Below are 20,763 nucleotides of genomic sequence, written 5' to 3' on the forward strand. Positions count from 1 at the left end.
GGGTAGGACATGCCTGGGGGAGCTGCAATCAGCTGTGAGTCCCCAGCTCCTCGTCCTGAAAAGCAGTGCAAAGGGGATCAGGCTCCTGTGGGAGCCTCCCGCAGTCTTCAGAAAATCAGGGGTGGGGGGCCCAGCAGGGACGCCAAAGAGACTGCCCAGGCTGGGGGGCAGCACGGGAGAGAAAGAGGCACACGCTGGTTCAGCGTGAACAGAAGGTTGGGGGTTGGGGGAGAAGGGACAGGGGGACAAGTTGCAAAGGACTTCAGATGTTAGAGGGACACACGGACCCTTATGGCATGCCAATTTTCAAAAGGGTGGCTCTGGAGATGGTGCGAGTGGGGAGATATTGGGTAGGGGGCATGATTTTCCACCTGGGGCAATTTAGCTTGTGCCTCCCCTGAGAGACATGGAGGAAGGTGTCCCAGGGCTTCAGGAAGATACAGGATCTGATTGGTGTTCATTCAGCACACACTTCCTGAGGCCTTCGGGGTCCTCTGCCCTGCGCCTGGCTCTGAGGAGTTCCCAGTGTAGTGGAGACCAACAATGGGGTGGGGTTGGGGGCTGGGCCTGCCGACTAGTGGGGTAACTGCCCAAAAGAATCAAGGAAGGCTTCCTGGAAGGTGGGGTGGGAGGTGGAGTCATCTCCAAAGGCAAAAGCCGAAAGCAAGACTTGGCAGGGTCAGCAGGAGGTATATGATGCCATCGAAGAAGGAACAGGAGAGAGTGGGCATGGCCAGACTGAGACTCGGCTTCTCAGAAGCCAGAATTTGTGCTTTGAACTGAGGGCACTGGGGAGCCATGGAGGGCTTAGGTGGGGGAGGAGGCACCATCAGATGGACCACAGTGTTGGGGGTCAGTCAGGAGGCCAGGGCAGAACCCAAACAGCTGGGCAGTAGGGACAATGAGTAGGGGCTCCCCTGAAGGAAAGAGGCCCAGAGCAGCAGAGCCAGGGATGGCAAAGGAAGGCTTTTCAGGGGGAGAATCTTAGTTAGGTCCAGGCAGATGCCAGTCAGGCCCTATCCTCTGCACCCAGAGTGCCCAGCCACGGTGGCCTGATACCTGCAGGCAGCGAGGTGTGACACTGGTTACGCACCAGGACGGCCAAGGCCCACGCATTGACCCATCACCCAACGATGGTGTGAATCCCCACACCATTCCCATCATACAGATTTAATGCCGACATCCCCAACAGTTGCTGTCTCTCCTGCCCCCACAGGGTAATTCTACCCCAGCTGGCTCCCCAGGACGGAACAGGGCCCTGGGGGAAATGTCTGAGGTTCTGCTCCAACTCAGGGGCTGGTCTTGATGCCCCGGCTGCCCAGCATGTCAGGATTCAGCGCCTAGCCTCTGGAAACAAGGATACCTGGGTCCTTGCAGGGCCCAGCTAGAAAGGGAATCTCTGTGGTTTGCCACTGAACTCAGAGCTTGAGTGAGGGAGCGTGCTGGTCCCTCCCCCCATATACTGGCACCCAGGGGTGGAGGTGCACTGTCCCACTGGGAGAAGATTTTCTCCTAGGACTCTAGGCTGACATCGGGGGTGAGGACAGGCAGGACTTGGTGACCTGTGTCTGACAGGAATGTGACTACAGGGTGGACTACAGGGACTGGATCAAGGGGCAGAGACAAGGCTGAGAGCCCAACACGGTCCCGCTCTGTCCTTTTACCTGCCCTGTTTGTGGTCCCCACCAGACCTCGGTTATACTTGCTGTAAAGCAGGAGACCCTCAGGGAGAAAAGGCCCAGGGGCTGCATTTTTAGCAGCGATACCTGGGAAGAACGGCCTGGGTGTGACTAGAGGGGTCCAGGGTCAGGGTGACTCAGCTGCGAGAGGAAGGACAAGAAATTCTGATGGGGACACAGGTGAAGACAGATTGGCTTTGTTGAGGACCCTTGCTGTGGGCACAAAGATGCCTGGCTGGAGGGCTTGAGGAGGGCATCCTGAGATGGAGGGAAAGGTGAGGCCCAGGGGTTGGGAGGCACAAAGGGGCGTGGTGAGGGCACCTGGAGAGGGAGAGGCAGTGTGAGGACTTCCTGGTCTCCCACCCAACCTCCGGGAGAGGCTGCGCCTTCCCCGCAGAACCCTCTCGGCACAGTCGGCTCCCAGCGACAAGGAATCCTTGGGGGGTCCTGACCCAGAAGGGCCCCGTACACTACACCAGGTGGTCTTGAGGAGCCCTGGGCCCACCCGCAGACCCACTTTCTGCATTAGAGCCGCCTCCTTGAGCGGAGCGCAGTGCGCCCTGGACTGGGTTGGGTTGGGAGGGCGCAGGAGAGAGCCAAGATCGCCCTTAGGTCTTTGGCGACTCCTCCCTTCCTTCGGTACTCCCGGGGGCGTGCACTGTGAGAAGGGGGCCTCAGGAAGGGACACCCAGCCCTCGTCCCGGACCTGAATGAACCCTTCCCACATCTTTTCTCCCCCTCCCCGCAAGAGATGCCGGCTCCCTTAGGGGAGTGTAGGAAGTTTCGGTCGTTCAACCACGCCGGGCACGCATCAAACCATCCACTCGATCGCGCAATATCACCGGGCCGCTCCTGCGCCTAATGTTGCCACCGTAAGTCACACAGGAAAAAGCCCAGGCTCACGCACGTGCGTGGGGGCGCCACGCTGGACCGCGGGGACCCAGCAGCACCAGGTCCCACCCCAGCCCCGCCTCACGCGCGCATTGTCCTTGGTAGAGAAAAGGCACCGCTGCGTTGTGTGCGAGGCCTTCAGCCAGAGCCACTACCCGCTCTTGCACAGCCGCTAGCACAGGCTCGCCCAAGGCCTCTCGCCGCCCCGCGGTGGGCCCCCTCGGCGACCGCGAAGGCGCACAGGCTGCAGTGTCCCGGCTTTATTGCAAACTCGGGCAGCACAAGGTAGACAATACTCAGGACACGGGGAGGGGCCTATGCCAGGGAGGGGGCGGGGCTCGAAGAGCGGGAGCGCGTCAAGGCCAAGGGGGCGGGGCTCGAGGGGGAAGACCTTGGCCAGAGGCGTGGGTGGGTCGTGAGCCTGGCCCCAGATCTAGGCCTCTAGGGGCTATGTCCAATACACCCGGAGCCAGACTCCCGGAGGAGGGCAGGCGGGCAGTCTAAGACAGGCGTAACCGGAGGGGCGGGTCCTAAGGCAGGGAAGGGGTGTCGTGGGCGGGGCTAAGGGTCTGGCTCAGTGGAAGGTCTCCACCTCCACCACCGTCCAGTCACCCTGCGGGGAAGCCACGTCGTCCGGGGAGAAGCTGGTGACCGAGGTGATGCTGGCGCGGGACTCGTCCAGGGGAGACAACAGTTCAGCCCAGCGGCCCAGTTCGGCGTCGCTGAGCGCAGTCCGGGCGCCCCCCGCGACGCCACCGGCTCCCGCGCCCCCTGGGCCGCCGCCGCCGCCGCCGCCCGCAGCACCCTCCGCCGCAGCTAGCAGCAGCGTCCGGCTCAGCAGGTGCTGCACGACGCTCGCCTGCAGCGCCCCCAGCGGCAGCTCGCCCAGGCGCGCCGGCTTCGCGCCACGCGAGGCCACCCCCGCCGCTGCTCCAGCTACCACCTTCCCACTACCCGCGCCGGGGCCGGGCCCTGGATCCAGCGCTCCTGGGGCGGGGGTCGCCGACTCAGGCCCCTCAGCCTCGTAGATGGTGCATAGGCCGTCGGCGGAGCCCGGCCCGGCAGCAGGAGGCCAAGGCAAGGACACTCCTGCGGGAAGAGACGCCAGGCTGGGCCTAAGGAGCGGGAAGCGCAGCTCCAGCCGCAAGGCCCCGCCCCTTCCCTCCGTTCCGCCCCAGACCCGACAGCCCTGTAGGCGAGCTGGGAAGCCTCGCCTTCCACCCCGCCCCCACCCCGCCCCCTACCACCTCCGGACCTCGCCCCTCCCACAGCTCGGCTGGGTTCAGGGGCCACTTACCTGGGGCGCTGCGGACGGCCAGCGGCGGAGCGGGACCTCGGCTCCAGGAGGCCGGGTGGCAGGCGGCGAGCTCCGCGTCGGCGGGCGGAGAGGCCGCTGCGCCGCCCTCGGGCCCACTGTCGTAGCCGCGCAGCTCTTCCGGGGTGCTGGTGGCGCTGCTGCTGTGGCCCGCCAGGTCCGGGCCGCTCAGCGTACTGGACGGGCTGCGCGAGGGCGGTGGCGGCGGAGCTGGGGCCAGCGCCAGGGTCAGCCGTGGCCCCGGGATCGGGGCATCTGGACCTGGGGTCGGGGGGCGGCGTGGGGCCTGCAGAGGGGGTGAGTCCGGGGGAGAGGGAGGGACTTGCAGAGGGGGCAAGGCCAGGGAAGGTGGAGCCTGAGGAGGGGGCGTGGCCAGGGGGGAGAGAGGGGCCTGCAAAGGGAGAGTAGGGGTCTGCAGAGGAGGCAAGGCCAGGGAAGGTGGAGCCTGAGGAGGCGTGGCCAGGGGAGAGGGAGGGGCCTGCAAAGGGAGAGTAGGGGTCTGCAGAGGAGGCAAGGCCAGGGAAGGCGGAGCCTGTGGAGAGGGTGTGGCCCGGGGAGAAGGAGGGGCCCGCGAAGAGGGTGAGGCAGGGGGAGAGGGAGGAGCCTGAAGAGGAGGCAAAGCCAGGGAAGGTGGAGCCTGGGGAGGGGGCATGGCCAAGGGAGAGCAAGGGTCAAGCAGAGGGGGTGAAACCGGAGGAGAGAGTGGGGCTTGTAGAGGTGTTGGGGCCTGAACAGGGAGCACGCTCTGAAAGGGAATGGCCTGCAGAGGGGGTGTGGCCAGAGAAACAGGAGTTTTTTGAGGAGGCATGGTTAGGGGAGAGGGTGGGGCCTGCAGAGATGGTGAGGCCAGAGAAGGTGGGGCCTGTGTAGGGAGCCGGGTCGGGGAGGGAGGGACCTGTAGATGGGGCGTGGCCAGAGGTGGGGTCTGTGGAGGGGCCATGGCCGGGAGAGAGTGTGCAGCCAGCAGAGACGGTGAGGCCAAGGGACATGGAGAGCACAGTGGAGGAGGACCCTGCAGAGAGAGGGTGGTCAGAGGACAGGGAGAGGCTTGCGGAGGGTATGTGGCCAGAGATGTGTCCTGCGTGGGAGGCGTGGTCACTGTGTAGGGCGTGGCCTGAAGAGGGGGAGGAGATAGGGAAGGACTGGCCACTGGAGGCGTAGTAGTCAAAGTGGAAAGACCCGGCAGGGGGGGTGTGGCTTGGGGAGAGGGCGGGTTCAGCAGAGATGTTGCTTGAGTAAAAGAGGCTTGTAGAGGGGCCTTGGCTGGTAGAGGGGCCGTGGCTGGTGGTCCAGGAGCCGACAAAGGAGGTGAGGCCAAGGGAGACGGGGGAGTCAGAAGAGGGGGCAAAGCTGGAGAAGCCTGGGTTGGGGGCATAGTCTGCAGAGGGGGTGACAATGATGGAGAGAATGAAGCCAGAAAAGTGGTCGTGGGAGAGGTGGACGCCTCCAGAAAGGAGGTACCCAGGTGTGTGGGTGGGGCTTGCGAAGGAGGTGTGGCCGGTGGAGAGGGGAGGGTCTGCAGAGGGAGTGGAGTAGAGGGAGGAGGGGCTAGTGAAAGGGGTGTGGCCAAAGGGCAGGTCGCGGACTGGGAAGGGGGCGTGGTCGGTGGAGAGGGAGGGAGCGCGTCAGGCAGGGGAGTGCCCGTGATATGCGGAGGCGGTACCAGCTGTGCAGTCAAACCCGACGGAGAGGGTGTGGCTAAAGGGGGAGGTGGACCCAACACCGGGGTTGCGCCCTTCCTTGGGGGTGTGGACTGCGGAGGGCGCAGACCTTGCAGCCCTTTCGATTTGGGCTGCGAGGGATGCCCCAGAGCCCGAGGTGTTCCACCCGGCAAGGGCCCGGCGCGGGCGGGGGAGGACAGAGGAGTAGCGCTGGAGCCCAAGGGGCGCGAGGCTGGCTTCTGGAGGCCTCCGCCGGCGCTGGGTCGCCTCCTGGCGGCGGGGCTCGGCTCTGCGGTACCGTGCTGCGGGGCACTGTTCGCTGATTTCCTGGGGGCCTCGGTCGGAGGCCGCGGCCGGGCACTCGGAGCTGCCCGAGGGAGACCGACTTCAGCGCCTGCAGCCCGGGACCGACGGGAGGTGGCTGGGGAAGGGGCGCCTGGGGAGGGCCCGGAAGAGTCTGGGGACAAAATCAGAATGCCGGAGGGTCAGAGATACCTCAGGGCTGGTCCCTTTCACTGCCCAGGAACTCCGCTCCTCCTCAGGTCACGTACCTCTCCGTGCCCCGGCGCTCAGTGCGCTCCTTCTGGGAGTTTCTGGGGCTTTTCCTCTGCTCACGGGTTCCTCAGCTGGGGGCCGAAGCCCCTTATGCGCAAGGGAGCCTAGCCTAGGGACAGGAGTGGCCGTTCTCAGTACAGAGCTCCTTGTTTTCTCCCAAGTCTACATTTTCCCATTTATGCCCTCTCTGCGGACCAGTAATGGCTTTCACTCAACTTACGCCCAGTGACCTGCAAACGCTCCCACTTCCCAATTAATGTGTAAAATTAAGTTTCCAGATAGTGACACTAACCCTTGCCAAAGAGACTGAGGAGGCATTTTACCTGGTGGTCCCGCTGGCACGTCCCGGGCTAGAAATAGAGCCTGGGCCTGGGGTCTTGGCAAGGGCCCGCTCCCCTCTCCCAGCAGCTGGGGGCCTGGAGGCTGCGGGGAGAAGGCCAAGTCAAGGCGGTGCCCCCAGGAAGGCAGGGGAGGCTGAAGCCTCAGAAGGAAAGGGGGGCAGGAAGATGGAGTCTGAATGGCGGAAAGAGGGTGGGGTACCTGGACTCCGGGGGCCTGTCCCAGCGCTCTGCGTTGGTCCCACCCGGGGACCAGCCTCTGGGAGAGCGGCTGCCCGGATACCTCCAGCTCGCTCGGCCAGGGGCCCTCTCCCAGCAGCTCCTGCTGCTCCCAGAACTCGGAGGGCCGCGCTGGTTACTGGGGGAGGGGGTCGAGGAGACCCTGGGGGTCTGGGGGTAGGAAGGCCGGGAGGGCGAGAAGCCGTCGTCCGCGTGGCGGCCCCTGCCCTGCCCTTGTCCCTCTTCTCCATCCCGCACCTGATGAGGAGACAGACGGATCAGCATTCCAGCTCCTGCACTGCTAGGCTGCCTGCAGGGACCCGGGTCCTGGCACCTCGCTGCCCCTTCCCCAGCGTTGCCACCCGTAGGAGCCCAAACCTCGGCCTCGATCCACTTCCCTCCCACCCACACACCCACTCACCACCCACAGGCCCAGCTGCTCAGGGTTGTCCCCTAGCCCCACCCCCACCGCCTTCCTCCAAAGCTGAAAGGCCCTGCCAGCCCCAGCCCGCCCTCCTCTGCTCCCTTTCAGGACCCGAGACCCACGCCCCTACCCTTCGCCCCTTCAGGGACCCGGACCGCCAGCCTTGGGGACAGGGGGACTGCCACAGTCTCCATCTAAAGGGGATGGGAGCGCATGCCCGGGTCCCCTCGCCACCCCTCAGCTCCCTCCCCGAGGATGCGGGCACCTGCCGGGAGGAGGAGCGGCCCCGGCGGCCCGCGATGGGGCTCAGGGAGACAAAGAGCCGCGTCGGGAGCCCGTCCCCCTCCCCCAGCCGGGCCCTGGTCCGCGCCGCCCGCTCCACCTGCTCGCGCCGCGCTCACCTCGGGCTCCGGCCGCCCGCCTCTCCACGCTGGGTCGCCTGGGGTGGGGCCGGGCGGGAGCGCCGCGGCTGCAGCGTGCGGAGGGCGGGCGAGGGGAGGGGGCTGCGGGCGGTGGCGCTGGGAGCGGGGCCCGCCCCTCGGCCGCGGACGGGGAGACGGGGGCGCGCGCGCTCGAGCCAGACCCGGGAGGCGGCGGGCGGGAGCGCGCCGGGGGCGGCGGGGAGAGGCGCGGTGGAAGGAGGCGCGGCTTTTCCGCGCCTGAGCCGGAGGGCCCCAGATTCCCAGCCGCAGGGGCTTCGGGGGAATCCCTTGGGGTCCCGACAGGGCCTAGCCCCTTCCTCCCAACACACACACCTGCCCCGGCCCCCACCCCAACCACCTGGTGACCGAGGCCAGCCTGGACGCGGATAGGCTGGGCCCTGGCAACCAGGGGGCGGGACCATCGTGCCTGTGCCCATTCAACCAATCCGGCCCTCGGGGTCCCCTGGTCCCTGTCCTCGCCTTCTCGACCGCGGACGCCGAGCCCCCCAGGATCCTCGGGGACTTCTGTCTCTCTCATATCCAAGACTTTTCCCAGACCCCAGAAAATCCCTACGTGGTTGAGGAGGGCCGGATTAAGGAGAGAGTGCAGCCCTAGAAATTTAGGGGTAGACTCGGATTTGGGGGAACAGAGAAGAATGGAAAGATGAGGAGGGGGAGACAGAACTGTGAGAGGTGACCCAGCCTTTTGCAGGGCAGAGCACCCCCACTCTCCACACCCTCCTATGTCACATAGAAAAGCAAAGTCAAGTCGGCAAAGCCAAGCTTGGGGGTGGGGGTGGAAGGGGTCAAAACTGGTGCATAAAGGAGCACAGCAGATCCTGTCCAAGGCTGCCCAACACAGCCGACGGGAATGGAGGTGTCATTTTGGTGACTTTACCAACTTCTGCAGGGGTCTCAGTGGAGGGCCTTGACCGGGGACAGTGGCATGGAGGAGGCAGAGTGTGAAGAAGGAGACGGCCATCCTCAGCTGCCCTGCACTGGCCCACTGATGCCAGGCGCCCTCCTGCACCTCTGCTTATTGCTAGGCAACCTACACACCCAGCCACCCCCCCCCACACACACACACAGTGCTTTCTGCCTCGGATACCTCCTCTCCACGGACTTCAGTACCCTCTACCCCGTCTGGAAGAACCAGCACCCTCTGCCCCAACCCTTTCCCCATCACGTCTGCATGTCCACACGTGAGCAGTTCACTCCTTGTCTGGAACCGGGGGACTTCCATGCACAGGACAAGAAGGGGTGGCATTTGGCACCCGGCTGAACCTGTCCTGGAAAGGGGGGGGGATAGACTTAACTAGGGTGTGGCTGGAAGCAGGGCTTTGGGTTTTCTCACCTCAGGAGTTGTGCCCACGACTGGGGGTCAGGGAATGGAAGAAAGAGAGCAAGGTCAGAACTCTTCAGTAGCCATTCTTTCAATGCAAACCTCCTCCCAGCCTGGGAGAGGTGTCCCCTCACCGTTCCTCAGGGTACTGCCTGGATCATTCTAGCCCTCACCTCCTCCCCCCAAGTCTTCTAAGTGTCAACAGTGTGAGCCCCTTCAGGCACGACTGCAGCCTGGTCCCCCTGCCTGCCCACCCACCCGCTCACCAGCAGGGGCCTTCTGAGTGAGTCACAGCCACCCACCCACATGCCTGCCTCCTACCTTGTACAGCGCAAGGTCCCTCCAAGGCTACTCTGAACCCATCCCGCTTTGCACTGGGATCTGGACTCTGCCCTCTTTTAAGAACATTCCAAATGTCCATCAGCGGGGCTGGATTATAAAAAACAAAGTATACCCTGCAGCCGAATACTCCTCAGAAATAAAAGCAACAAACTACCAAGACACTCAAAACAGGGACACATCTCAAAAACGTTCTCTTGAACACAAGAAGCGCCACACACACACACACACACACACACGCGCGCGCGCCGTGCACTGCCTGATTCCATTTATATAACATTCCAGAAAATGCAAGCTAATCTATGGTGACAGAAAGCAAAGCAGTGGTAGCTGGGGCTGGTGGGGGAAGGGGACTGTTGAACCACCCATCGCAGCCACTCTCAGATTCCTGACCCTCAGAAATCGCGTGAGACAAGAAATGCGAGGGGTTTTAAGCTGCTAGGATTGGGGGTAATTACACAGCAATAGATAACTACCTCATGCTCACAAAACCTAAAAAGCTGGGTATTAAATTACAAGTGTTGGTGAGGGTGTGAAGAAATTGGAACACTGGTGCACTGTTGGTGGCCATACCAAATGGTGGAAACGCTGTGGAAAACAGTATGGCGGTTCCTCAAAAAATTAAACAATTAAAGAAGTATCATATGCTCCAGAAATCCCACCCAAAAGAGCTGAAAGCAGGAAGAAAGAAAGAAAGAAAGAAAGAAAGAAAGAAAGAAAGAAAGAAAGAAAGAGAGAGAGAAAAGAAAGAAAGAAAGAAAGAAAGAAAGAAAGAAAGAAAGAAAGAAAAAGAAAAAGAAAGAAAGGGAAGGGACGGAGGGAGGGAAGGAAGGAAGGGAGGAAGGAGGGGAGGAAGGGAGGGAGGGAGGAAGGGGAGATATGTGCACACCCATGTTCATAGCAGCAGTATCCACAATGGCCAAGTATCTATCGATGATGAATGGATGAACAGAATGTGGTCCATCCACACAGTGGACTATTTCTCAGCATTATAAAGGAAGGACATCCTGCTACAATGTGGATAGACCTTGAGGACATTGTACTCAGTGACCTAAGCCAGTCACAAAAGGACACATATTGCATGATTCCAATTATATGAGATCTCTAGAAGAATCAAATTCATAGAGAGAGAGTAGATGGTGGGAGCCGGGGGCTGGGGGAGGGGTGAGGAGTTAGTGTTTCATGGGGACAGAGTCTCAGTTTTTCCAAAATGAAAAGTGCTGGAGGGGTGCCTGGATGGCTCGGTCATTAGGCATGTGCCTTCAGCTCAGGTCATGATCCCAGGGTCCTGGGATCTCGCCCTGCTTGGCCGGGAGCCTGTCTCTCCCTCTCTTGCTCCCCCTGCTTGTGTTCTCCTTCTCACTGTCTCTCTGTCAAATAAATAAAATAAAATTAAAAAAAAAAAAAACCTGCTCTGGAGACGGACGGTGGTGATGGTTTCAGAACAATGTGAACGTACTTATGTCACTAACCTGTTCACTGGCCACGATGATGGGTGCTATGTTATGGTGTTTTATCACGACTCTTTTTAAAAGGCTGGTTATTGTCAATGTGGAACACCTCGCGCACTACCAACGGGAATGCAAAGCAGGCAGTCTTTCGGGAGAACTGGGAAGTGTAGTGAGTATGTGTGTCCCGCGACGTAGCCATTCTACTCCGGCGTCTAAACCCCTCCATATCATCTAAGCACCCACAGTCCCCACGAGGGGGGAACATCAGAAGTGCCAGGGAGTTCATACCCTCTCTATGCCCCTTCCCCAGAGCAGCTGGTGCGTCAACACTTCGAGGCCCTCAGCGCTCAGGTGGGACAACGCAGAGGTGTGTCCTCCACCATCTCCCAGAGCCCCCAGCGGAACAGAGCCCTAGCTGCCTGTGAAGCTCTTCATTTACCCGCATTCGCGCAGCCTCGTTGACGCTTACCGGCCTCCTTCCTCTTGCGGTCTCCTCTCCCCATTGCCCCACTTCAGTGCTTCCTGGGCTCACCTTCCAGAATGATTCTTGGGACCCAGTTCCTTGTCTCAGGGTCTGCGCCTAGAGGAGACAGAACGCAGACAACACCCCAGTCATCCACCCACCCGTTATTTACTGAATGCCCACTGTGTGCCAGGCACCATTCCAAGCGTTGGGGATGCAGCAGGGAGCAGGAGGGACGGTGCCTGGGGTCAGGGGGTTTCCATCCTGGTGCCCGCAGAGACTGGTACAAGCGTGCAAAGCGATGTGTATCAGGACGCTCACTCCAGGGGCGCCCGGGGGGCTCAGTCCGTTGAGGGTCTGCCTTCAGCTCAGGTCATGATCCTGGGGTCCTGGGATCCAGCCCCACGTCAGGCTCCCTGCTCAGAAGGGAGTCTGCTTCTCCCTTGCCCTCTGCCCCTCCCCCCACTCGTGTGTGAGCATGCGCTCTCTCTCTCAAATAAATAAATAAAAGCTTTTTAATTTTTTTTTAAGGATGCTCATTCCAGTATAAAGCTGTAAACACCCCCCTGCCCCCAGGGCATGGATCTGAAGGAGCTTCTCCAGAGGCCGGTAGGGGTCCATGGAGAGGGAGAAAGAACTCCGTCTCAGATGGCCCAAATTGGCCCTTGGCCTCTGTTACCCACTTCACCCTGCTTGGTTATAGGCACAGCACTTGTCACAGATGGCGATCTTGTTCCCTGCATGTTTGCAAGCCTACCTCTGTGTTGGCTGCCCCCACTCGGGCAGAAGGGCTGAGAGAGCAGGGGGCCTTGCTTATCTCGGCCTCACCATGAAGGTCTGGCTTGGGGCTGAGCCCACAGACACTTTGGAGAAGTCACGCCTCCGAGGGTCATGCCCATGGATCACCAAGGCTTCACAGAGGAATCTAAGCTGAGGGGGTTCCCCATCCTCAAGATTTGGAGTCTCAGATCTCTGGCTGTCTGAGTCTAGTGAACTCATGGGTTTCTTTTTCCCACAGGGGAGGGGTCTCGTTCTCCCACTTCCTCAAGGTCCCCCCTCCCTTGAGTTTTGCAGACAGAACAGATCAAGATTCATCAGATGCCTCCAGGCTGAACTGGGTGCTTTGCCACTCTAAGACCCAGCTCAGGCCTCCTTGGCTGGGGAGGAATGAGTGGGGTGGGGAGGCAGTCATCCTCTCTAGAAGCTGGCCTCCCAGACCGGACTCCAGCCCTGGATCCCTCTGGCCCCTGTGCTTCCCTGAACTGCATCCCCACCCCACCCCAGACCTGAGAGCAGCTTGCTCCTATCTCTCCCCCAGAAGTCCAGAGCAGGTCTCAAGGCTGGGCAGGGTCAGACCCCACTCTGCTCAGCTTCCCTTGAATGGGCGGTCAGAGCAGGAAAAGGGAAGCCCCTTCCCTGCCCTGGACTCTGTTCACTGGTTCCTTCAGGGCGCCTGAAGGCCAGGTGGCTGCACCTGGGGGTGGGGGTGGGGGACAAGGAGACTCTTCACCTGTTCCTGACAGGGTCTACACAGCCTGGATCCTGGAAGGAAGCCCAGAGGCCGGTTTTGGGAGCGCAGTGCCTCCAGGCCCCCTCAGTTGCCCCGACTGCAGCCTGGCCCGAAGTTCTAAGACCCTTGCTCCTCCGGCCCACCCCTCACCCACCTCGGAGAGAGCCCGGTTAGGATTGCCCTCTTCCCGCAATCCCTCGGCGCCAGGAGTGGGGGGCGACCTGGGAGGGCCCAAAGGGAGGCGGGGCCGGGACGTCCACTGGGCGAGCGGGCGGGGCGTCTCCCGGGCTCCTGTCCCGCCCGCCCGCCCTGACTCACCCAGGCTGGCCCGGGAACTCTGCGGGAGTCCCGGCCGCTCGGCTCCCAGGGACCCAGGAGTTGGGCCCAGCGTTCCAGCCGGAGCGGTGAGTAGATGGCTCTCTGTCCCTGGGGACGGGGTGGCGGGGCAGGGGACGGGGTGGCGGGGCAGGGGTCTGGCCCACGTGAGGACCGCCCCAGGTGCCGTTGGCACTGCCGCCGAGCCTGCGGCCCGCCGGGGCACACAAGGAGCTGGGGAGGGGGTGGGGGCAGCGAGAGACTCTGCCGTGGCCAGCCCAAGGGCGCCCGTCACGGAGCGGGCGGGCCTGGCCAAGGACAGAATGAAGATCAGCAGGATGGGGTCTGGTCCCCTTTCCTTGTCTGCTACCACAGCAGCGACAGCTCACCTCTGTGAACTCCTCAATGCCCCAGAACCCTACCCCTTGGAGTCCTTACCAGCTTGCCCTCTCTGGGACTATGAAACCTCAAGACTCCCTATGCTCCTAAGTCCCGGCAGGGCAGATTGGGAATGCACCAGGTTGGGAGTCCCCACGCTGGGGCCCGGCCCAAGATCTGCTAGTAAGGGGCCACCCCCCCCCCCCAATCCCTGACCTCAGTTCCTGTCTTGTGTAAGTCAGAGATCCCACCTGTGTGCTCCAAAGCCTGTTTCAGGGCTGACAACTATCGAGGTGTCTTCCTTGCCCGTTAGCATGGCCTGTGGGTGAGGAGGGGGCTGGACCAGGAGCACCCGCCACTGCCCTGTTCGGGAGGCCAGCTGGGAGCTCGGGGGAGGGCCTGAGAGAGAAGCGGGGGGTGGGGGTGAGGTGTGGATGGGTGGAGCTCAGGCTGGGCAGGGGGCAGTACCTGGTCCTTGGGTGGACCAGGACCCCCCCAACCTGGTCTGAGGAGCAGGTGTCCGCCCATCTGTTCTCTGCCAGAGCTCCCCTCTGAGGTTCTTTTGGTGAAGACGCTGCATTTCAGCAAGAGGTTCTCACCCATGAGAATACAGGGGGGTGCTACCAGCCAGACGAGACTTGGGGGTTACGCCTTAAATACCACTTGTAGCTGTGAAACTTCGAGCAGCTTATTTCCCTCCCTGAGAGTCCGGAAAATGAGGGTTGCAGCGCCCTCCCCCCCAAGAGTTAGGATAAAAGGAGGTCTTGGAAGCATCTGGTGGCCACAAGCCGCATGTGGCCCGGTGGTTGTTTTCCTCTGGACTCCCCCTCCGTCAAACCCTCCGCCCCAGGGCCCTCCCACCAGCCCTGCTCAGACAAAGGGGGGCCAGTCTTGTGTCTGTGGAAGCTTAATGGCAGGTTCAGACCATCCAGTTTGAGTCATGGAGACAGATAATGATAACCCCCGTGTCTGCCTCGGATGGCGTTGTGTATATACCTTGTTCCGTGGGAGCCACAGGGCCTTCCACTGGGGACCCTGGGTGTCTCTGCCTTCTTGCCTTCGATTGCGGTCCTGGCATGGTAGGTGCTAGAGCTCCCAGCAGTGCGGGATGGACCCAGTCAGGACCCTGCCTGTGTGTTTCTCTCGCAGCCCCCAGAGGTACTCTCCTTTGGTGAATCGGCGGAGTGGGGTCCCTCACAGGGACAGGTACCCAGGGCAGGGAGAATAGGGGCTGGCTGGAACTGGTCCTGGGTCTCCCCTCGGCCCAGTGTGTACGTCCAGATGCACACTCCGGAACGCCCCCAGGTGTCCCTTTGGGTGGCCACAGTGTACATTGGGCCCCTGGGCGCTGTGGAGCCGCCCTGCGTATGTTTCTCTAAGACTCCCCGGTGACTGGACTGATGCACTCAGCTCTTCTTTTAGGACAGGGTGTCACACTGACAGTGAAGGATGGGGCATTGTGGGAGGATGCGGCATTGTGGGAGGGAGCCTCCGGTCTGTCTCAGTACCCCCTGCCTGCACCTGGTTCTCTGGTGAGTCAGGGCCTGAGTCAGGGGGCCCTGCCCCTCCCATCCTGAAGTGAGGGCCTCTGATGGGATTAGAAGGTGTGGTGGACTGCCCCGCCCTCAGCCTGGTGGGCAGAGTCCCATCCTGTATCCCTGCCAGTCTCCACCCCCTCCCCACCCAGGAGTCAACTCAAGGCCTCCCAGACCTGGGGACCAAAAAAGGGAGGGAGGGAAGTGTCGAGTAATTGGCTGAGGTGTGGGCCAGGGCCAGGTTCCCCCTAGGAGGTGGGTGGGAGGCTGGGGGACCAGCTGATGGCCCAGATGCCTCCCTCCATTGCCCAGCCTCCAGGAACCCCACGTGGGAAAACTGGCAGTGTAGAGGAGCACGGATGCTGGGAGGGACAGTCCAGCCTAGGAGCCCCCTTGGAAGCAGTGGGGGCCTTGCTGCCTCCCTTTCCTTCCATCCAGCCTCAGGGAGAGGGGAAGGGAGGCCCCCAGCTGCCTGCCTGGGAGGGTGATGTCCCAGCTTGTGGCCCACGCCCCCATGTGACTTGCTCCTGGCCGTCCGTATCTGAAATAATGATACCTTGGTCTAAAACGAAACCCAGGGACAGACAGAGTGGGCTGGCTGCCCAGGAGCCTGGCAGCCCAGCCCCAGCCCGGTCGTAGGTGTCGCTCTGGCTTCTCTCTGCGTTTTCCATTTCCTGATCCTCTGCCTTTCCTCCATCCTGGCATCCCTTACCCAGGTTTCTGTTTTCTGCCTCAGATTCTGGGCACTAACCCCTCTAGAAACCCAGGTGTCCTGGTCCTCCCTCCTCCTAACTGACTGGCCTTCAGTTTTGCCACTCCCTGCCCCTCAGGCCCTGTAACCAGAGCCAGGCTCCAGCCGGCTTTTCCGGTTGGAGGTTGGAGGTGGTGCCTGGAGCGCCCCTGAAGGGGGTGGGGGGCCCACACCCCGGAAGTCCTGAGCCTGCCTCAGATGCTCTCTGGCCCAGTGGCAGAGAGAGCCGGGGCTAGCCGCCTGGCCACCAGGTGTCTGGACTCAGAGCATCAGAGATAATGTTTCGGGCTCAGCATCAAGGGTGGACGGTGGCTGTGTTCTGGGAGAGGGCCACACGGGCAAGTTGGGGGACAGCGGCCCTGTGGACTGCCCGTCCAAACCTCTGAAAGGACCAGCAGCGTCAGATGGGGGCAGGGATCCCGGGGAGCAGAAGTGGAGAGAACGGTAGTAGCTTGGCTTCAGGAAGGAGGTGACGTCTGGGGGTGACGGGAAGGGGGCACACAGCTCGTGCGCCAGATTTGGGCAGACGAGAGCACAAATTGGGAGCAGAGGCACGTGTCTGACTCGCTGGGGGCCCACCACCAGGCGCCCCTTCTTGAGGGTCTCTGCAACCCCTGCCTCCCCCTCTCCTGCAGGAAAGATGATCCCGGTGGCCGAGTTCAAACAGTTCACGGAGCAGCAGCCCGCCTTCAAGGTGCTCAAACCCTGGTGGGACGTGCTGGCGGAATACCTCACCGTGGCTATGCTCATGATCGGGGTCTTTGGCTGCACCCTGCAGGTAAGGCGCAAGGCTGGAGCGGGGCCTGTGCGTGGGGCGGTCCGTAGTACAGGGGCGGGGCCTGGATGCGAGGACGCAGGGGCGGGGCCTGGATGAGCCGGTAGGAGAGGAGGGGCATTGTGGGGGCGGGGCCTGGGAATCCCGGAAGTCTTCCTGTTATTGTCCCACAGTTCTGGAGACTGGAAGCCTGAAATCAGAGTGTTGACAGGGCTGCTTCCTTCCGAGGGCTGTGAGGGAGCATGCGTTTCATGCCTTTCTCCCTCCCGGCTCCCCGATGAGCTCAGGCTTGGTTTATAGATGACTTTCGCTTACCTCCCCTCAGTGTGTGTGTGTGTGTGTGTCGGTCCAAAGAACAGCCGTACTGGATTAGGGCCCACCTTAATAACCTCCCCTTAACTTGATCACATCTGCTCTGCAAAGACTATTCACAGGTACTAAGGATTAGGACTTCAGTATCTTTTGCGGGGGCGGGGGGGGGGTGAGGGGAGAGCAGGAGGATCCCATTCAACCTAACTCCTTTTTTCAAAGACTGAGGTGCTTTCAGAGGTTTGGCAACTCTTCCAAAATCGCAGCCAGCTAGGGACAGTCAGGGACTGGGGCCTCCTCCCACCTTCAGCCCGCCTCTTACCCCCCAGCTACACAGGCCCACCCAGCTCCTTGACCCTCTTCCCCCCTCGTTCCCAGGTGACACAGGACAAGATCATCTGTCTGCCCAGTCACGAGCTCCGGGAGAATTTATCCGAGGCCCCATGCCAGCAACTGCTGCCACGGGGGGTCTCGGAGCAGATGGGGGGCCTCCGGGAGGTCAGCGGCCTCAAGAACAACCTGGACCTACAGCAGTACAGCTTTATAAACCAGCTCTGCTATGAGACAGCCCTCCACTGGTACGCCAAGTACTTCCCCTACCTGGTCGTCATTCACACTCTCATCTTCATGGTCTGTACCAGCTTCTGGTTCAAGTTCCCTGGCACCAGCTCCAAGATTGAGCACTTCATCTCCATTCTGGGCAAGTGTTTCGACTCGCCGTGGACCACGCGGGCCCTGTCCGAGGTCTCTGGGGAGAACCACAAGGGCCCCACCACGGGACGGGCGACGGCCACCGCGGAGGCCTCTGCAGGGCCAGGAAAAGCAGGTGAGGGTGAGAAGGAAAAGGTGGTGGTGGAGCCCGAGAAGGTGGTGACCGAGCCTCCGGCCGTCACCCTGTTGGATAAGAAGGAAGGGGAACAGGCCAAAGCCCTGTTTGAGAAGGTCAAGAAGTTCCGCGTGCACGTGGAAGAGGGAGACATCTTGTACACCATGTATATCCGGCAGACGGTGCTCAAAGTCTGCAAGTTCTTTGCCATCCTGGTCTACAACCTTGTCTACGTGGAGAAGATCAGCTTCCTGGTGGCCTGCCGGGTGGAAACCTCGGAGGTCACAGGCTACGCCAGCTTCTGCTGCAACCACACCAAGGCCCACCTCTTCTCCAAGCTGGCTTTCTGCTACATCTCCTTCGTGTGTGTCTATGGGCTCACCTGTCTGTACACGCTCTACTGGCTCTTCCACCGGCCCCTCAAGGAGTACTCGTTCCGCTCGGTGCGGGAGGAGACCGGCATGGGTGACATCCCCGACGTCAAGAATGACTTTGCTTTCATGCTGCACCTCATCGACCAGTACGACTCGCTCTACTCCAAGCGCTTCGCCGTCTTCCTCTCGGAAGTCAGTGAGAGCCGCCTGAAGCAGCTCAACCTGAACCACGAATGGACGCCCGAGAAGCTGCGGCAGAAGCTGCAGCGTAACGCCCGGGGCCGGCTCGAGCTGGCCTTGTGCATGCTCCCGGGGCTGCCCGACACCGTCTTCGAGCTCGGCGAGGTGGAGGCGCTCCGGCTGGAGGCCATCTGCGACATCACCTTCCCGCCGGGTCTCTCCCAGCTGGTGAACCTGCAGGAGCTCAGCCTGCTGCACTCACCCGCCAGGCTGCCCTTCTCCTTACAGGTCTTTCTGCGGGACCGCCTGAAGGTCCTCCGTGTCAAGTGCGAGGAGCTCCGCGAGGTGCCCCTGTGGGTATTTGGGCTGCGCGGCCTGGAGGAACTGCACCTCGAGGGGCTCTTCCCCCCGGAGCTGGCTCGGGCGGCGACCCTCGAGAGCCTCCGGGAGCTGAAGCAACTCAAGGTGCTGTCTCTGCGGAGCAATGCCTGCAAGGTGCCAGCCAGCGTGACCGACGTGGCTGGGCACCTGCAGCGGCTCAGTCTGCACAACGACGGGGCCCGCCTGCTGGCCCTCAACAGCCTCAAGAAGCTGGCGGCGCTGCGGGAGCTGGAGCTGCTGGCTTGCGGGCTGGAGCGCATCCCCCATGCCATCTTCAGCCTGGGCGCGCTGCAGGAGCTCGACCTCAAGGACAACCACCTGCGGTCCATCGAGGAGATCCTCAGCTTCCAGCACTGCCGCAAGCTGCTCACGCTCAGGCTGTGGCACAACCAGATCGCCTACGTCCCCGAGCACGTGCGCAAGCTCCGGGGCCTCGAGCAGCTCTACCTCAGCCACAACAAGCTGGAGACCCTGCCCAGCCAGCTGGGCATGTGCTCCGGCCTCCGCCTGCTGGACATCTCCCACAACGGGCTCCGCTCCCTGCCGCCCGAGCTGGGCCTCCTTCAGAACCTGCAGCACCTGGCTCTGTCCTACAACGCCCTGGAGGCCCTGCCCGAGGAGCTCTTCTTCTGCCGGAAGCTGCGGACGTTGCTCCTGGGCTACAACCACCTGAGCCAGCTCTCGCCCCAAGTGGGGGCCCTGAGGGCCCTCAGCCGCCTGGAGCTCAAGGGCAACCGCTTGGAGGCACTGCCGGAAGAGCTCGGCAACTGTGTGGGGCTCAAGAAAGTGGGGCTCCTCGTGGAGGACACCCTTTACGAGGGCCTGCCGGCAGAGGTGCGGGAGAAACTGGAGGAGGAATGAAGCGGAGGTGGGGGAGGTTGGGGTAGAGGCCTTCTGGATGCTTCCACCCCAGAATCTCTACTATTGTCTTCAAGAGAGGTGGCCAAAAGGGCCCAGGCCAGGAGAGGAGGAGCGGACACATCGGCCTCGTGGGGTCCAGGGAAAATCCTGAGACTGGTCTGCCTGAGAAGAGATGGAAAGCTGTGGATTTGGGGCGGAACGTCATGGAGGGATTAACTCAGTCATAGCATTCTCAGACCAAAACCACACCTGTGTTTTTGGCTGGCTGTCCTGCCCTGCCCCTGGACATCCTTGCTCAATTAGTGCCATGTATGGGGGTGGGGCACATCCCAATGGGATTTCAACCCTCCCCCTAATGCCTACCAAAACAGCTTATCTCTGGGGTTCTCTCCCAAGGAGGGGACACAGATACAAGGGACCAGTGACCCTCGCCCCCAACTTTGATGCCAACCCCTTATTTATAAGTTGTTTGCTACAGACATGTGAACTCAGAAAAATGGTTCTCATCTTTGGCTATGCATCAAAATCAACATCCCCGAAACAAAACATCCCAGGCCCCACCCCTGAAAGACTGACTCAGGTCTGGGTGGAGGGAGGAACTTGCCTGTAATAAGCATCCCAGGTAATTCTGAGGCAGGTAGTCCTAGGCCTGTATGTTGGGAATTGTAGGCCTACAGAATCTGGATGTCCAGAGCAGGGATTCTGAACCCTTTTTAAGTCTGAGACCTTTTGAACATCTGATAAAAGCCGGGCACCTCCTTTCCCAGGAAAATGCTCAGGTACACATACGTGCAAAGTCCTGAAAGCAACTTCAGGCAGTCAACAGAGTCCCCCAGATTTCCCAGAGGGCCATTCATGGACATCCTAAGGATGGCAGACTCCAGGATTAAGAACACCTGCTGTGGAGGTTACATTTTTCTGAGCACAGGCAAGGCCTTGTCTTTCAAATGTTCCCTGTGTGAGGGACCATCTGTCAGTGGGTGCTTAATAAACAATACAAATTATGAGAACTAAACTTCTGATCTCTGGTATCCACTTCTGTTGTCTAAGCCTTCCATTTCACCAGACCAATTACAAGCAAGCAATGACACTCATGTGCCAGAATCAAGGGTGTGAGTTTCTGTCCTGGAAGCAGAGGCAGAGAGACCTCGGCTTATCAGGAGAAATTAGGTGGCACCGTCTGCCTAGCTTTTTTCTGGAGAACCCCTTTTCCTTCACATTTCTTGTTAATTCTCTGGACTCCACTCTCTCGTATCTGTTCCACCCATAAGTTGTCACCACAGGAGTCCCCACAAGCCTTCGACACCCACCAGTGTTCCTGTGCTGGACCATGAGCAGGTAGGGCATATGACACAGCCTGCCTGACCCTGACTGCCTGGGACTGGACACCACGCGGTGTCTGCAAAATGCGAGCCTCTCCCTGGCAACTGAGAGCAGAGGCAAGATACTTTCCGAAAACCAGGATTCCA

The 20,763-nt window shown here is 61.1% G+C and overlaps 2 protein-coding genes across 3 annotated transcripts; one reads left to right on the plus strand and one right to left on the minus strand.

Moving 5' to 3' along the window:
* Nucleotides 1-2,815: 2,815 nt before the first annotated feature.
* On the minus strand, nucleotides 2,816-13,061 carry PRR36 (proline rich 36). The gene is made up of 7 exons (XM_045774276.2): nucleotides 12,928-13,061; nucleotides 11,106-11,216; nucleotides 6,642-6,916; nucleotides 6,425-6,524; nucleotides 6,098-6,210; nucleotides 3,868-6,003; nucleotides 2,816-3,659 (listed from the first exon to the last, which is right to left on the minus strand). Exons 3-7 carry the CDS (start codon nucleotides 6,907-6,909, stop codon nucleotides 3,145-3,147), a joined length of 3,132 nt encoding a protein of 1,043 aa, XP_045630232.2. The 5' UTR covers nucleotides 6,910-6,916; nucleotides 11,106-11,216; nucleotides 12,928-13,061; the 3' UTR covers nucleotides 2,816-3,144.
* On the plus strand, nucleotides 12,923-20,303 carry LRRC8E (leucine rich repeat containing 8 VRAC subunit E). 2 transcript variants are annotated; one of them, XM_045774269.2, is made up of 3 exons: nucleotides 12,923-13,013; nucleotides 16,224-16,366; nucleotides 17,051-20,303. In XM_045774269.2, the coding sequence occupies exons 2-3, from the start codon at nucleotides 16,229-16,231 to the stop codon at nucleotides 19,292-19,294; spliced, it is 2,382 nt and encodes a 793-aa protein (XP_045630225.1). In that variant the 5' UTR covers nucleotides 12,923-13,013; nucleotides 16,224-16,228; the 3' UTR covers nucleotides 19,295-20,303. The 2 variants fall into 2 exon arrangements, with proteins under 2 accessions (XP_045630225.1, XP_045630226.1); XM_045774270.2 differs by lacking the exons at nucleotides 12,923-13,013; nucleotides 16,224-16,366 and adding an exon at nucleotides 16,513-16,797.
* Nucleotides 20,304-20,763: the final 460 nt, after the last annotated feature.

Source organism: Ursus americanus, chromosome 14, assembly GCF_024610735.1.
Source record: "Ursus americanus isolate L20-20 chromosome 14, mUrsAme1.1.p, whole genome shotgun sequence".
Classification (NCBI taxonomy): domain Eukaryota; kingdom Metazoa; phylum Chordata; class Mammalia; order Carnivora; family Ursidae; genus Ursus; species Ursus americanus.